The sequence below is a fragment of the Actinia tenebrosa genome, unplaced genomic scaffold (genome assembly GCF_029948245.1).
Source record: "Actinia tenebrosa isolate PJP-AT-01 unplaced genomic scaffold, QUT_ActTen_1.0 PGA_scaffold14__42_contigs__length_11649687, whole genome shotgun sequence".
Lineage (NCBI taxonomy): Eukaryota > Metazoa > Cnidaria > Anthozoa > Actiniaria > Actiniidae > Actinia > Actinia tenebrosa.
This window is the reverse complement of record NW_028292574.1, coordinates 9516327-9534248: the sequence shown is the minus strand read 5'-3', so window position 1 is coordinate 9534248 and position 17922 is coordinate 9516327. Positions and strand designations below refer to the sequence as shown.

Below are 17922 nucleotides of genomic sequence, written 5' to 3'. Positions count from 1 at the left end.
TACAAATTGCTTATATCGGTCTAAACAAATAGCCAAAAAGGTATTCGTTGTCAACACTACGGTAAAACACTTCGATTACTTACCATAGAAGCTGGAGTAGGAAATAAGCTGCTAAGAGCATGCGCAGAAAGACTCGACCCAGTCTATTCAGCGAAATATCCGTATTCCGTTGTCTGTAGTCGTAGAATCTTAAATTGGGTAATGTCACGGCACTGGAGTACCGTGACTTTGTCACAGTCATCCTCTACAGACCCACTTGCGTGACTACTTACCAGTCCTCCAATGACTACGACAAGCGTAGTAGTTCGTGACGTCAGAGATGCCACGCCCTGTATGACAGCAAGGGTAATCTCGTCATCACTGTAGCGAGGCGCGATCTCGTGTGCTGGTCTTTCTCCACTGGCATGCGTGTTGTTTCGCCCTGGAGCAATGCTCTTAACATTTCTTTCCAGCTGTGTAAATAATTTTATAAACGATAATTTTATACTCAGCTTGTTGTGACGAGATTATGGTAAGGTAGGTAGGTAGGTAAAACTTTATTTAAACACGCTTGCCCCGTCAACTAAAGCTGATTTCCACAAGGGGCGTGTGGATAAATATTACAATGAAAAGCTAATACTATTATGAGAGGTTTTTGCCTCCCTTAGTTATATTGTCCTGCGGAATTTTCCATCAAAGAGCGCGCGTAAATACTTGGAATCCACTGAGCTATTTATCAGGCTCAAACGCCCGCGCTATCAACGTTTTTTCTCTATCTGTTTCTCTGAGCACTGAGATCACTTCCCCAATAGTCCCCTTCACAGTTCCCTGCGCCATCTTGAAAGGTAGCCGTGTCTTTGCATCGAAGCTAGACGAACGGTGAGCTTGCAATGATAGAGACCTTTTTTAACACCTTGAACAATTATTCACTTGTGTCTATCATTGTTCATTTCGCTTCGATGCAAAGACACGGCTTCCTTTCAAGATGGCGCAGGGAACTATGAAGGGGACTATTCATCAAAAAGTACCACTCCTTGTGGTCCTGATGCATTGTGGTCTAGTTTGAGTACAAGCATCATATAAGAAATGGTGAACAAAAGATGTTTGAACTCAAGCTAGACCACAATGCACCGTGTTCGCTATGCCGTAAAAGGTCTATGGTTTTTTCCCCTTATTTAAATAATGTCTGGGCATTGAAGTGCCTTTCACCCTTCTGACAATATTCACAGTATTAATTCTACATGAGATACAGTAAGACGTTCAGTAGCATTAAAAAAATTGTATAGTTTGAGTGCAGCTTCTTGAAGCTTTAAAGGCTTTCCATGCCATACGCTAATGTTGTGACGTATGAGGAGTAATCATTTAATATACAAAACCTTACTGGCACAGATAAATTATATTTGAAATACGTCATTGTTTTTCCCATTGCTCTTATAGAAATTATTTCAAGTTAGTTTTCACATAGAAGCCGGTGTTTCGAATTACAAGGAACAACAAATAACCATAAATGCCTCCTCATACGTCACAGCATCAGCATATGACATGGAAAAACCTTTATAACTTCAAGACCCCGCGCTCAAACTGTGAATTTTTTTCGGGTTATTCAACATCTTACCCCATGTAGAATTAATACTGAGAATATTGTCAGAAGGGTGATAGGCACTTTAACATTAGGTCTGGATTCATATCCCGAGAGTTTTGCTTAATGATGAAAAAGTTGAATGACTAAATAAAAGAAAAAGAAAAGGAATGAATGGGATAGAAGGAAAATGGGAGCAGCATCAACTTACATCAGCTCCTAAAGCTACAGCAAGCTTAGCATTACGAGGAGCCAAAAACTTCTTCATCAAGTTTTCCCATCCGAGACTGAAGTGAAACTCGATGTCTTCAATGAAATCGCTACACAAGTCATGGATCTCGAGCTGGTAGCACACTTCAAAATCTTGCCTAAAATGAACACATATATAGATTATAGTAATACAATTATTTTGATTATGTTATATACCATGGAATATCCCACGAGGCACTTGTATTTCCTAGTGTACGTAACAAATTTCCGAAAACCATCGGAAATGTTATTTATTATTTAAAAGAAAAAACACGCAAAAAGTTTGAAAGAAAAACGGTTTCAAGCGTGCGCTGACTCCGTGCGTAAGCGAGTCGTAATTTATTGATGTAATTTGTTGTTCTTCTTATTTACCACGGCTCTAGACCAATCAGAAAGTGAACGGTCCCTTAGAGTCTTCACAAGCTAAAAATCAATCCAGAAGATGAATTGTGTTCATACCTTGATACAGTAGGGATGATATTCTCCTGCTGGTCTTGTGGTAGGAGGCTTTTGAGATGTTCTAAAGATGAAATATAAATAATCCAAAACCAATAAAGTCGGTGCAATAGATCATTTCAGATTGAAGATCATTCTTCGTTTGCACATGACGTCATAGTCCCCATGTTGGATAAATTTAACAAAAGAATTGTCAAGGAATTCTTTAGTCATATCCTCCAACATGGCCGCCGTGTCTTTTATTTCACTCCGTTGGGAATGATTGAAAACCAGCAATATTTTCCCATTTTATACCATTTGTGATTTTTTGTTTGCGCAACCGTTAAAGATAAATTGATACTCTAGGGAATGACACGTGGTCTGAAATGGGGAAACGTTAGGCCAAAGCTGTGTCATTCTCTTGAGAATAAGATTCTTCGTTTAAATCGTATCCACAATCATGTGTCTTGTCATGTGCAACTGTTAAACAAAGAAATGATACTCTAGGGAATGACACGTGGTCTGAAATGGGAAAACATTAGGGCAAGCTATTAGCCATTCCAAGGTTGAGGAAAAGAATAGACGCCATCTTGGAAATACAGTACATCCCCTAAAACAGCCCCGAAATGCATGGCAATGCCAATGGAACTCAGTCTTTCCTCAACCATGGAATTTCCTATAAAAGTCTGCTATGAAATATCAATTCAAGGAATCTGACCAGTCATTTCTTGTTGCGCTTCATTGATGATCTGAGCCTGTGACGTTGAGCAACGGCCCATCAGGTTTCTACCAAGTCCCTTCTCGATGTGCTTATGAAGCTCCTGGAAAACGAAAGGAAGAGAGAAGAAAATGAGAAAATCAAAATGGGATGAAAGGTTTCGAAACTGTGGGAGAAGAACACAGCAAAAACTTGATTGATTGGTTGATTGATTGATTGCTAGTGTATCTTTAATTAGGTAATCTTAGGGCAATTAGCAGCAGCTGAGCGGTGAACGCGGTGCGCAAAGCATGAGTGGGCAAAACAACCAGCCTAATCAAACATGGCAGTAAAGTGAAATTTTTTTTCCCCCCATATTCCTGCTCCTTGTAGGCATGTTTATCATATTTTAGTCAAAAGAAAACAGAAAAATGTACAAAAGCTGGGTTACAGTAGCCAAGGAATGAAGGCAGAAGGCAAAATGGTAATAGCGGTAAAAGAAGGATTTTTTCGAAAAAGATGTTTGTTATTGAATGACCAAAAAGAATTATGATAAAGGAAAACCAATAATAACATAGAATCATATGTATACAGTGTAATCAAGTATGGTACCTTCTTGTAAGTCTGTAAGAACCCTGGATGGGTGTGAAATGGATGTTCAAAATCATTAATCAAGACACTGAGTCGACCAATCTCTTCTGCCATGACATCTGCAACCTTGTGTAATACAAAGAGAGAACTGCATTACTTCAAATGGACTCTAAAACTAGCTCAATAAGGCTCAATGGTGTTAGCCATTGCATTCAGTTCTTACCCCCCCTCCCCAGTCAACATCTAATCCCCCCCCCCCCCCTTCCAAGCTTTAAAAAGGAATTTCAAATTTTGTAAGCTCCTGAAGCAACTTAGGCCATCAAGACCAGGATAACCATTAGATAGAAAGGTATACAGTCAACCCTCGTTACAGCGGACACCCTCGGGACCGTCACTTTGTGTCTGTAATAGTGAGCATCCATAATAGCAAATATTATTTACGGTCATTTCTTTGTGAGTATTTTTGTCAGGGATTTTTCTCCTGTCCGTAATATTAAGGTGTCCGTATCATAGGGGTGTCCACAAGGTGAGAGTTGCCTGTATTATTTTTGACCATTCTAATTTATTTTCCCCTGATATGAGATAAAATTCTGAGATCAGACCTGTTGTTCTATTTTGGAAGAAATAGCTTTGATTTTCTTCTTGCATTCAGTGGTAGTATAATCCAGATGTTCCTTGACATACTCTAGCCTGTTTTCACACTCTCTTTTCATCTTGATCAACCTTGATCTGGAGAAGAAAACATATGTTATGTATCTGTGGTTTAAAAAAATCCAACCGAGATTTAACAATAACTGCTGTTGTTGTTGCTACTGCTGCTGTTGTTACTGCTGTTGTTGTTGCTGCTGTTGCTGCTGCTGCTATTAATGCTGCTGCTGTTGTTGCTGCTGCTGTTTTTTGCTGTTGTGTTGTTGTTTCTGCTGTTGTTGTTGCTGATGCTGTTGTTGCTGCTGTTGTTGCTGCTGTTGTTGCTGCTGTTGTTGCTGCTGTTGTTGCTGCTGTTGTTGCTGCTGCTGTTTTTTGCTGTTGTGTTGTTGTTGCTGATGTTGTCGTTGTTGCTGTTGTTGTTGCTGCTGCTGTTGTTGCTGCTGTTGTTGTTGCTGCTGTTGTTGTTGCTGTTGTTGCTGCTAAATTGTTGTTGTTGCTGCTGTCGTTGTTGCTGCTGTTGTTACTGCCTACTATTGTTGCTACTGTTGTTGTTGTTGCTGTTGTTGCTGCTGTTGTTGCTACTGTTGCTGTTGTTGTTGCTGCTGTTGTTGCTGTTGTTGCTGATGTTGTTGTTGCTGCTGTTGTTGTTGTTGCTGCTGTTGCTGTTGTTGTTGCTACTGTTGCTGCTGTTGTTGTTGTTGTTGCTATTATTGCTGCTGTCATTGCTGCTGAATTGTAGTTGCTGCTGTTGTTTTTGCTGTTGTTGCTAGTGCTCTTGTTGTTGCTTTTGTTGTTGCTCTTGATGTTGCTATTGTTGTTGTTTTTGTTGGTGTTGCTGCTGCTGCTGTTCTTCTTGTTAATATATCACATATTTTTTAATAGTTATTCAAGAAGTCTTTGTTTTACCTCTGCTCATGAGCCCATCCAGTAATCGTCTCCAGGACAGTCTTTACTGTATTAACAACACAAAGACCACTCACTGCATGAGACTCAAACTTTGTTTGAATTGCTGACTTGGATATACACTCCTAGAACATCAAACAAACAAAGCATATCAAGTAATAATTCATATATATATATATATACAACATGATTACAAGTTATTGTAAATTTTGAGCCACCAATAAGGGTTTATATTGGTAGCTAGTTGGAAGAAAAAAGGTACTTTTTTCCAATGCCATTAATATGAACCCATATTGGCAGCTCAAAATCACAATACGTTTTGTATCGTGATTCTATTGTGAGGTATTTCAAAGCCGACAATATGGGTTTATATTGGTTGCTAGTTAGAAGAAAAAAGGGATATATTTTCTTCCAATGCCATTAGCGACTCATAATTACAATAAGTTTCCTATCATAATATTATCCTATCTCAAGGCAATTCTGAACAGACAATATGGGTTTATATTGGCGGCTCTCTCCCCCGATTAAACTTATTGAAGAATTGGGATACTGTATTATATTACTCATCAAATGTATAGGAGTACACATATAAATTCATTAATGATAAAAAGGTAAATTATACACTGAAAAGATGAAAAAACTGACGTTTCGGACACTAGTCCTTCATCTTTTACTCCAACGAAGGATTAGCGTCGGAAATGTCAGTACGGTGTAAAATTTACCTTTTTATCATTCCTGTTTCATTAGAAACACTGATGCAGCTCACACTTGTTTTTAGCTAGTTATCTCTTCTATATAAATTCATTATAAATTTAAGGCTCTTAGCTTTGGAAAATTGACCTACCTCAAACTTGTGTTCAAAATGTTCAAACTCTAATTTCCTTCCATGAAAACCATCTACATGTATTGCACCTCCTTGAAATATACAAGAATAGTAGAGAAGTATTCAATATTAAACAAAGGGTAATCAAAGTATATGTATACATGACGACTATGTGTCAAATGGCTCAAGGGGCAGATGTAAGGGAGGGGCACAGGGGGAGCGCACCCCCTTTCCCCCAGGTGAAATATTGTTAGGGGGAAAGATGAATTTGAATCAGAAAAAAAAATTTGCAAAGCATTTTGGAAGTGGTAGTAAAATGATGCCATCCTGCAAATGACCTATTACATGTACAGCTGGGTGTTGACACATGCAATATACCTTCTTCAGGCATTCCACGGTGTTTCTGTAATCTTGACATTAGAGCCTTGACAAAGATAAAAATAAACCATTTTAGTATATTGATTAAACAACACGGGAATCCCGATTTTTGAGATTTTCCAATTAAGAAGAGAGTCCTGTAGAATGGACCTTTTGAGCTACATGTAGGACTGGAGTAATGTTTTCCCATTTCAGACCACATCATTCTCTTAAGAATATGTTTCCTGTTTGAGTTACATATAGACCCCTTACATGTTCAGACGTTAAAGCAACTCAATTTGGAGGACAAAACAAAAGAATTTCGATCTCCTGAGATTTGGAAACCTATTGTTATTGTTTTGTCCTCCAAATGTTTCAAATATGAGTTGCTGTATTCTATTGGGGTTTCAAAATCCTCATGGAATTTGAAACCACAATAGAATACAGTGACAAGTATTTGACACGACATCTTATACTCTTTTTGTTATGTTCGTTTTTATTTCAAAGTTCTAGTACTTTGAAATATTTCAAAGTCCGAGTAGTAGGACTTTCCTAGAACTTTGAAATGGGTGCGGTGGTAATTGATGAGGGTTTCAAACTACTGCACGGGGTACAAATAAGAAATCCTGGTTGGTCGATGAGCTCATGCATAATTAATGAGTATAAGATCTGCATTCCGACGTGCTGCAAGGGGTCTAATCATGAATGTCATACTCTGGGGAATGACACGTGGTATGAAATGTGAAAACATCATGCCAAAGCTAAAGAGATCTACAACAGTGTGCCTCTTTTGCAGAGATGAAGAATACTCTGTCTTCAGCTTGAGCTTTGTCAACACACTTGAGTTCATCTGTCAGAAAACTGACACAGCGCTCAAGGTGTTGTTTTTTTACCTGTTAATACAACAAAAAGAAAAAGGAAAACTTTTCATCTAGGTTATCATTGTGGTTATTATCTATTGTCATAATAGTAAATGTTAATCAAGGTCATGAATCTTTATCATCATCATCATTCAGCGTCATGGTTGTGGGTAGAAAAATGCATCGAAACTTTTGTTATGGTTGTCAGAAGTTATCATCATCATCATTATCACCATTAACACCATCATCATCATCATTACCACCATCATCATCATCATCATCACCCCCATCACCATCATCATGAACATCTTCATCACCATCATCATTATCATCATCATCACCATCATTGTCATCATCATCGCCATCATCATCAACTCCATCATCATCATCATCATCATTATCATCATCATCACCATCATTATCATCACTATCATCACCATCATCATTACCATCATTATCACCATCATTGTCATCATCACCATCATCATCATCTCCATCATCACCATCGATCACCATCATGACAAGTAGTTATACTTACAAGGTCCATCAGTTCTTCATCAGCTTCACCAGCTGACGCATCCCATCGGTTATTAAGAATAAAAATATTGGGCCTGGAAAGTTTTTGGTTGACTTTATGAAAAAAGTTTTTTTCCTATAAAAATGGGAGCACAGGGTTAACTCATCAGTTTATTATAGGTTACAGTACATAACTTTGAATATATTTTATATTTTCAATTAACCCTTTCGGCGCTAGCTGTCACCTGGTATAAATTGTGTTGGATTGTGTTACGGTCACCAAGTTGTTTGGACATTGTTCTCAGATTTCCGTACAAATGTACTGACTTTAAATGAATTATTTACTTGGTTTGTTTAGTTAGTTCTCTAAATACAAGTAAAATATCATTTTTCTAGCTTGATTGAAGCTTTTCTTATTGCTGTTAAGAGGGCTAACTAATGAAATCTATCTAAATTTTCTCTTTAAACTCAGTGAATTTGTATGGGAATCCGAGAACGATGTCCGAACTTTTTGGTGACCGAAACACAATCCAACAAAGTGTTTATGACGTGACGGCTATCGCTGAAAAGGTGAATTACATGACTTGGCATCACATGTAAACAGAGTTTGTTAGGTCTCAGGGCTCTCTGGTTTTCCTCACTCTGCAAAACCAAACCTGATCTGATCTGTGATAAAGCCATGTTCTTATTTTGATCAGCCCAGAAGTTGTTTCAGGGTATTGATAAAATTTAAAGTTTATGTACATGTATGTAGGTATTTGAATAATATACTACTCACTGTAATCATTAGAGTGGACTCAGCATTGGCCACCAGGACAAACACATCAGCATCTAAACAATGCTTGTCTATCCAGGAGTCTAAATCAGGGTCGACATCTATACCGGGACTGTCTACTAGGACTACATCTTCTGAAAGCATCTTACACCTGTAAATATATGCAATTATTTTTATTATTAAGTTATAACTCCATTATCAAATTTTGTTATCAGTAAAAGACTTTATACAGTATCACTCATTTTCAAATTCATTATCATTAATATCATCACCATCATCATTATCATCATCATCATCCTTTTGCCACCACCACCACTATCATCATTGTCATCACTGTTGTCATTATAGTCATCATCATCGTCAACATCTACTGATCTGGATACCACTAGCATCATTATCATCATCATCATCAACATGATCATCATCACCACCACCACTATCACTATCATCATCATTGTCATCACTGTTGTCATCATCATCATCATCATCTACTGACCTGGATTTTGGCCAGAACACCTTGACCAGGCTGCTGTGTGGTAATTTTTCTTTGTGAAGAGCATTAGCAATTTGACCAAGTGTCTGGATTCAAACGTATTAGGCATAATTATCAAAGACATTTATTATTAATAATAATAATAATAATAATAATTGTGATCGTCGTGATCATTGTTATCATTATCATGTTCGTTATCATCATTTTATCACCACCACCTTCATTGATGTTATCATCATCATCTGCATCAATATAACAATTGTCAACATCATCATTGTCATCATCTGCATTATCACCATTAGGGAAATCATCACCATTATCATAATCATTGTTGACATTGTCATTATTATCATCTGCATCATCTTCATCATCATTAGTGTAATCATCAGCATTATCATAATCATTGTCAACATTGTCATCATCTGCATCCTCATCAACATCGTCATCATTGTAATTGACATTGTGAGCAGTAACATGTACAGTACAGTACCTCATCAGTACAGTAGTACAGTACAGCACAGTAGTTTCATAACCCTTTGCATTAATATTGCTACAGCACAGGATTCTAATAACCTGCTCCTCATTATCCAATGCAAAATCGTATCACACAGCTTCCCTCGCTCCCCTCCCCCCTCCTTCCCACACTCACATATTTTGTAGCCCACCCCCACAGACCTACCGTAACATTTTTTCTTTCTTCAGATCCTGGTATGAGGATGTAAGGATCTGATGAATCAGATCCATGAACACTCATAAAACAGTTAGTGGTGTGTCCAATACCCATCGGCAATATTCTGTCTCGTAACATGGCATTGACGACGGAACTCTTTCCATTACTTGTGCGACCGAAGAATGCTACTTTCATTTGGTCTCTGGCAAGCATTTCTGTAATGCTTGCAACTTGGCCCACAAACCCTGAAACCTAACAAATGATGACAGAAAAAAATTTTTCCCTATTAGACAAAGAAATTAATATCCAGGGAATGACATGAGAAACATTATGCCCAAACTAAACATGTCTTTTGCCTTAAGGGAGGTGTGACATATATTTTCTTGAACCACACATTTATCACGAGGAAATGCTACATGTAGTAAGCTTTAATATACAGCAGAGGAGCTAGATGCTGCTGTAAAAAAAAGTAATCGAACACTTCCAGACTATTCTCTGACTATCCCTACCATTTTCTCAGTAACAGAACTCCCTACTTAACACAAAAACAACGTTATTATACTTTTTGCGTATTTCCTGTTCTACATTGTACACCTGCTTTCAAAAACCACGATACAAAAGCTGTTCAAATTTTCATGCAGTTTACACGAATAAAATAACAACAATAACACGAACCTCTTCAGCAAACTTCTTTAACTCAGGCTTATTCTCATCCGCCACTTCACAGCCAGATATAAACTGTGTGGTTTCCAAAAGATATTTACTGATTTCTGTGAACGTCTTATTGATCTTCTTCTTGGCTTTGACGAAATTATGCAACGGAGACTGCGCTGTGGCGCCATTTATATCGTTGTCCTTGAGTGACATGGTTCGCTTAAGGAACGAAGAGGTGCTCCGCATATTATTTATACTGTTAAATGTTTTTTTTGGGAGATATAGACGGGTTTTCTTGCCGATTTTTTGTGGCTGGTTTGATTTTATGTCAAAGTTCGTCCGCCATCTTGAATTAATTCGCACGTGCGAATATGAAATCTGCGCATGGATTGCTTAGTATGTCAGCTGATGCGAAACACTGGGGACCCACTCCCTCCAGTCAGTACCTGAGTTCTCTTCCCCTCCCCTCCCCCTCCCACTGGTTGCAGAATATTTTACCAACATTCATTGGAACAGCGAACAGTCCAAAATTAGAAAAAATCAAAAAGTCGTTTAAAAATTTGTTTCCAAATTTAAAAAAAAAAAAAAAATTAAAACCTTATCTGGATACGATAGGCTTCGTACCAACCGACAGAAATTTAAAAAAAAAATCGATTCTAGTTTGCCATACCCCCGAGACATCCGCAGAGCTGAGGCGTCGTATGGACTTCGGACCTGACGGCGATTAAATCCTTCTGCCCTTGGGTGTACGAATTACGCAAGAAAATGTTCTAGCCGAAGCATCAGGGGAGAGACCAGCCGGCCCCCAGACCATATCGGCTAATCCCTTGCATCTCTGCCACGCACGGAATCGGTTGAAAATATAATATCAAAAAGTCTAGTCTATTCGGTGTATTGTTTTCACGGCTATTGTTATGCTGATTCGCCTGGAACCGTGGTCCAGTGGTAAAAACTTAGGCTTCCATTTCATGACACTAAGTCAAGTCCGGTTCAGCGAAGTTAGTACCTGGATGGGTGACCTGAGAGTGATGCTTACTAAAAAAAATTGTAATATGTTTTCATAACTTTCACTCGATTTTAATCCGAAATAAATAAATAAATAAATAAATAACTGCAGGGCACTTAATCCGTTCAGTACCGGCAGTCTGTGATCATTAGCAAAGTATCACGAATCGAATCATTAATTTGTATCCTGTGTCGAATAACGACAAAAACGTCAAACACATTTTTTGCCATAGTGCAGCAACTGACTTGTCTAATCAGCAACTCGTTTCTTATTTATAGCATCTCGCTTAACTTCCAGCAACTGCTTAGGAGGGAGTATCACCTGATTTAGGAGTATCCCTTCACCTGATTTAGGAGTATCCCTTCACCTGATTTAGGAGTATCCATTCACCTGATTTAGGAGTATCCCTTCACCTGATTTAGGAGTATCCCTTCACCCGATTTAGGAGTATCCATTTACCTGATTTAGGAGTATCACTTACCTGATTTAGGAGTATCCCTTCACCTGATTTAGGAGTATCCCTTTACCTGATTTAGGAGTATCCCTTCACCTGATTTAGGAGTATCCATTCACCTGATTTAGGAGTATCCCTTTACCTGATTTAAGAGTATATCCCTTCACCTGATTTAGGAGTATCCCTTCACCTGATTTAAGAGTATCCCTTCACCTGATTTAAGAGTATATCCCTTCACCTGATTTAGGAGTATCCCTTCACCTGATTTAAGAGTATCCCTTCACCTGATTTAGGAGTATCCCTTCACCTGATTTAGGAGTATCCCTTCACCTGATTTAAGAGTATCCCTTCACCTGATTTAGGAGTATCCCTTCACCTGATTTAGGAGTATCCCTTCACCTGATTTAAGAGTATCCCTTCACCTGATTTAAGAGTATATCCCTTCACCTGATTTAGGAGTATCCCTTCACCTGATTTAAGAGTATCCCTTCACCTGATTTAGGAGTATCCCTTCACCTGATTTAGGAGTATCCCTTCACCTGATTTAAGAGTATCCCTTCACCTGATTTAGGAGTATCCCTTCACCTGATTTAGGAGTATCCCTTTACCTGATTTAAGAGTATATCCCTTCACCTGATTTAGGAGTATCCCTTCACCTGATTTAGGAGTATCCCTTTACCTGATTTAAGAGTATATCCCTTCACCTGATTTAAGAGTATCCCTTCACCTGATTTAAGAGTATATCCCTTCACCTGATTTAGGAACCCTTACCAGATTCCCTTACCTGTTTTGGGTGTTGGGTTTGGCTGAGGGAGAAAAACTAGAGAACGCAGAGAAAATTCCCTGGAATCAAGACCCTCTAACTCTACTTTTAATGCCCAGTCCAGGAATGGACCTTGAATCCCCTGCTACACTAGCCTCCTCAGACGTTCCTAGTGACTGTCACACAACGTCCCCCTGCCTTCGTGCGAAGGGAAACGTTAGCGTTGCGTGACAGTCACTAAGAATGTTTGCGAAGGAGGCCACTACGTACTACACAGGCACCCTTAATTTCTTTTTGCCCATCTACTACAACAGAGAAAAGGATTCAGCTTGTTGCCATCTTTATTTACTTTATTCTTTTATTTTTAATGTAAAACCTTTATCTGGGGAGTTACTAGATTTGTAGCACAATTAGACCGCAGCTGGCGATGGACTTTGCGTTTTTCGAGTTTAATGATGCGCTTGATGCGTTTTAGATGAGCAATTGCATGCGCAGCTAAAAAGGAAGTGGCATGTCATTGACTGAGCGCTTCCTGCCATTCACAGAGCGCGTTCACGCGATGAAATGCGCGTTGACAAAACACTGTAAAATTATACATCTTGATTTTACTCCTACCATGCAAATTTAACATTCAGCATATATGCGTGCAGCTGCTGTATCATTTGATTTGTCCAGGCTGCACTGTGCGCACATTTTTACAGACACACATCCTCGCACCACAGCTAAGGTTTTCGTTACTTATGTAAAACGCGCGCGCGTGTCTCTCTACTGTGTTATAAACACTCTGGGAGACACTAGAGAAAAATGTTTGCGCATGCGTGCACTTCAGCACGTTTTCTAAGAATTTTGAAGAGTTTGAGTGAGAAAATAAATGTTGTTTTCTCAAAGTACACAAAAAAGTTCGAGAGTATTCTTTTGTCAGACCAAGATACTGTATTAACAAACACAATATGAAATAATAAGCTTTAAGTTTCAAACATGGACACTAAGTTTTGGCAATTAATGAAGTCCAATTTATTAGCCATAATTGAAAGTCAAATTTAAATATGTTTTGACCAATTAGCATACGGATTCAGAGCATGCGCAGGCGTTTTTCACTCGTGTCACGCTGGGCAGCTGTAGAGCAAGAGAGAAGCAAGCTTAGGATTCAAAGCTTGCTTTTGCACGAGCGTGTCTCTGTCCTCTGATATAAACACGCGCGCGTTATATTTCAACAGGGCCGTTCGTGCTGAGGTAACGACTTAAAATTCAAGGACTATTCAAGGAGTATACAAGGACCCAAAAATGAATTTTCAAGGAGTATGTTCAGCTAACTATGCCAAGGTTTTACACGGTGGTTGCACATGGCTGATTTTAAGATTTTCCGATATTTCTGACTAAATCTATTTCAGAACCATGCAAGTAATGATCAAAGCAAAAATTCAAGGAGTTTTCAAGGAGTTTTGCTAAAATCGTAAAATTCAAGAGCTTTAAGTGCCCTTGAAAACGTGAATTAAATTCAAGGAGGTTTCATAATGATCAATTTAATCAATGCAGAGGCATCAACCCCACAGGAGTGCTTCGATCATTCATATTATTCTCGTCATTTTTCTGAATATCATCTTTAAACTGGCTGTTCTCTGCAATAAGTATATCTGAGAACTTCAAGGTCTTCACCGTAGGTATAGCGTGGACATCGTTAACGTTATAATTAGCAGTCAATCCATTTGTAGCCGAAGCTGGTTGCGCTTGGTCACTGAGTGCATTAATTTTTCTCGGCACTAAAACTTGGATGATTAAATTCTTCAAGTGTTTTCTAAAAAGCCCGCTGTAAAAAGCGTAAATTACCGGATTAACAGACGAGTTAAAGGCTACCATGACGACGGACGCAAGATAAGCGACATTACTAAATCCATGACTAGTTTCAAAGTAAACAAGAATGTAATTGGTCAGAGGTGGAAACCAACTTGCGCAGTACAGAAAACTGATGACGAAAAGAGCTTTGCTGACTCGTTTACGTGTTTTCTGCCTGACTTGACGAATCATGAGTTTTCCTTGTCTCGCTTCTCCTTTCTTGATCCAAAGATCAAAGATAACATTAGAATAAAAATAAATCATTATAAATGCAGGGATTACCCCGGCGGTGAACACCCAAAGTACTGCATAGCCTTGCGAAACAGTTTTCGATCCCCAATCTTCGAAGCAAAAGTTGATCTGTTTGTTGTATCGAACCACGAAAAAAAGTGGTAAACAGAAAACAAATCCGTAAAACCACGCAATGAACGATAAGTTGCGCACAAGTTGACGAGAAAATTTCCTGGAATACTGATGAGGCAAGCAAACAGCATAGTACCTCTCTGCCGCGATGATCAGGAGTGAGCAGATCGAGGTGATAGCACCTATCCATGCGATGTTCCCTCCCGTAATAAACTTGCAAAGCATATCGCCTGCAGTTCCAGTAGGATGCGGGTCGATCAAACCAAAAAATATATGCCTTGGAGCAAGGAATATGAGTACAGTTGAATCTGCGATCGCAAGGTTCAGGAGAACAATGTTAATCGGCTTGGTTCGTCTCAGGAATTTATTTCTTGCGATGATTAAGATAACTAAAGAGTTTCCAATTAAACCCATGGTTATTACCAAAGAGAAAGAAGCGAGAAGACCTATCCTTGCTAATTCGTCCATGTTGACTACAATCTGGAAATGAAAAGAACGATATGTTTAGTTTCGAGATTTGGGTGAAAATTAAATGGACAGAATCAGACGACAAACAAACAAACGTCTTGTATATTTGAACTAGCTTGATATTGACCGTGTTCAGGGGGAGGAAACTTGGAGTCAAAATGATGAACTTTGTGCTACTAAAAGATTCAAATCCTGGTCCGCTTTCGTCAAATGAATATTCGAATTCCGGATCTAAAACCTTCGATCTCTAGATCTTTGAGCAAGTTTTCACCGCTTTATCCTGGTAATGTCCTTCCTACTTTTCAAGGAATATCCACCACCTTCTAGATCCATCGGCTCACTGGTCATGACGCACAAAGCATTGAAAAGAACCTGCACGATAATTTCAAAAGATTCGATTAAGATTTGAACCTCACAGCTTCGATTAATGGCTTTATGTTTGGTCAGTGAACAAATGTATGGAAAGTGGTGAACATAATAAAGCCAAATTTGGGGTACCTCTTGAATTGAGCCAGCATATACATAAATGTTATTAGAAGCTTGCCAAGAATTTCGACTTGAATTGATTACTTCTGTATTGCACTTACATCAGCCAGACCTCCCGCCCCCATTCTTTATTTGTACCTCTGCAAGCAGGTGAAATTTATTGCCATCTCAATCGGTGCGTCTGATCGGCTATGAAACTCACCTTTTAAACGATATCCTTTGTTAAAGGTATTTTTTTAAATTTCATATTATTGGTTTTCCGAGATTTCGGAGCTCGTTAGACCGGTTTCAAACTTTTATATGACCTCAAAGCCAGAAGTAATAGTCTTTGTATTTATGATGTACTGAAGGAGTAACCTTATTTTGATAAAGATATATTGATAAAGATAACGAATCCTAGAATTTTAGACCCATGGGCAACTTATATTTCCGTTAAAACATATTCCCAAAATAAATAAATAAAGTCGTTGAACTATTGAAAATCTAATTATGAAAGTAGACAAGGCTATCAATTTGAATTGACGTTTTAGGTGACAATTTGCTTTTGGCGAAAAAAAGAATGAAGAAAAACAAATAATGGAACGAGAAAGATTTTAACTATACTTACTTTAATACAAGGCAGAACGTCATCGCTCGTTTACTCAAGGCCGACAATTTCACTGTGAAATGACACTCAATTCGAATTCACTTTGGTCATGTTAGATATAAGATCTAGGAATGATGTGAGGCTTGGATGCTAAAGTAAAGTACTAAAGACTTTATTTTAAAACGAATTTGATCCTCAAAGACAAAAGATACATTGGTTCAGTTTTAGGTAGTTTAGTAAATTAATTAATGGCTCAGGTAGAAAACCTTGACCATGGGTATCATTTCTCATTCGAAATTAAACTCCTAAATAACAGTTGCTGATATATTGATCAGCATTGACTATGCTATCGGTAATGACAGCTGTGTTTGAAAAATAATATTTTCATAAATTGTCATATTTAAATATTTTTTCGAACAATAATATTGAACAATACTTGAATTGAAACGCGAAGGAAAAGAAAAGGAAGGAAGACAAAAAAAAAAAAAGAAGAGATTTTACTGATAAATAGACAAGAAAAAAATAAGGAAAGAGAGAGAGAGAGAGAGAAAGAAAGAGTGAGACAGAGAATGGTGCAATTTTTGTCCAGAAGAAAAATAAGCTAAATATTCAGCCCGCATTGGAACTATAGATCTCTGATAATTCATGAGTGATAAAGACTGGAAAAAGAAAGAAATATATCTCAAGGGAACGAGTACTACATTATTACCCAAAATGAGAAAACATTTCCAAAGAATTATTGTTAAGGACGACCATTTTAGTTACCAGTGTACGATCAAAGTCGCACTGGTCGCTTTACAGAGGTGGTCAATTTTATAAAAGGGCGACACTTAATATACAATTATTGGATGAGGCTGAGCATTATATTGCATTTTAGTTGAGCTGTTTTTGTAACAAGAGAAAGTAGTCGGTAATTAACAGAGGTTCGCCTTAAGAAAATTTCTTATTGGGCTTAAGGTTTTCCCATTTAAAACCTCTTAGGAATATATATCTTTAGTATTACTCAAATGATATGTTTTGATAGCTGTGATCGTTGCATTTTTCATTAGCAAGAAAAGGTAATACTAAGAAAAAGACAAGCGGTCTTTCTCAGTGCTCAAATGGAAAAATACTTTTCGCGTGAAAAAATGCAGCTCAAGTCATGGCAATTGATTATAACCACTCTTTGAGAAGGACGGTGTAACGGTTGATGATTGTTAGTAAGATTTTTTTATTATTTTAGAAGCCAAAACCAGGCTAAACAAACATGTCTTACCTATTGCAGCCAATGATAAATCTCTTTTTGTATAAATATATATACTTTTTTAAAAACTTTTGCCTTGAATTACAACATGGAGAAGCGCTATTTATTATACTAGAAATGGATGGGTATTATTTTAACTATTTCGCCATCAATCGATCATCTAGCTAGATCTTTTTAACATCAGTCCAAGTGCGATACGGTAAGTTTATGCAGGTGCTTGTATCTACTGAAAAGCCTAAACAAAAGGTAGCCATTATCACCTAAAGATACTTCAATTCGTTTTCTCATAGTTGTTTAATTTACTAATAGACAGCCCCTGGGAATGTTACACCTTAAAAATTCTTACAATAGTCCCCTTCACAGTTCCAGGCGTCATCTTGAAAAATAGCCGTGTCTTTGCATCACGAGACGAACGGTGAGCTTATTGCGATAATATGGCTTTTTTTAACACCTTGGACAAGTATTCACATGCCAGTTCTATCATTGCTAGC

At 38.0% G+C, this 17922-nt stretch overlaps 2 protein-coding genes across 3 annotated transcripts in view; both read right to left on the bottom strand.

Annotated features, from left to right (window-relative positions):
- LOC116289247 (mitofusin-2) overlaps positions 1–10581 on the bottom strand; it is a 63709-nt gene extending 53128 nt beyond the window's left edge. For both annotated transcript variants that reach the window (XM_089029349.1, XM_089029348.1), the window contains exons 1-15: positions 10251–10581; positions 9585–9827; positions 8909–8991; positions 8416–8563; positions 7660–7773; positions 7047–7154; positions 6283–6328; positions 5926–5996; positions 5085–5206; positions 4133–4259; positions 3552–3656; positions 2961–3063; positions 2267–2327; positions 1770–1926; positions 273–452 (exon numbers count right to left, since the gene is read on the bottom strand). In XM_089029349.1, the coding sequence (XP_088885475.1) occupies positions 273–452; positions 1770–1926; positions 2267–2327; positions 2961–3063; positions 3552–3656; positions 4133–4259; positions 5085–5206; positions 5926–5996; positions 6283–6328; positions 7047–7154; positions 7660–7773; positions 8416–8563; positions 8909–8991; positions 9585–9827; positions 10251–10475 (1893 nt within the window). In that variant the 5' untranslated portion in view covers positions 10476–10581. The remainder of the gene's footprint in view (positions 1–272; positions 453–1769; positions 1927–2266; positions 2328–2960; positions 3064–3551; positions 3657–4132; positions 4260–5084; positions 5207–5925; positions 5997–6282; positions 6329–7046; positions 7155–7659; positions 7774–8415; positions 8564–8908; positions 8992–9584; positions 9828–10250) is intronic.
- A 2211-nt stretch (positions 10582–12792) lies between these two features.
- Positions 12793–15797, bottom strand: LOC116289252 (galanin receptor type 1). Its single transcript, XM_031696146.2, has 2 exons — positions 15244–15797; positions 12793–15128 (listed from the first exon to the last, which is right to left on the bottom strand). The coding sequence occupies exon 2, from the start codon at positions 15114–15116 to the stop codon at positions 13980–13982; it is 1137 nt and encodes a 378-aa protein (XP_031552006.1). The 5' UTR covers positions 15117–15128; positions 15244–15797; the 3' UTR covers positions 12793–13979.
- Positions 15798–17922: the final 2125 nt, after the last annotated feature.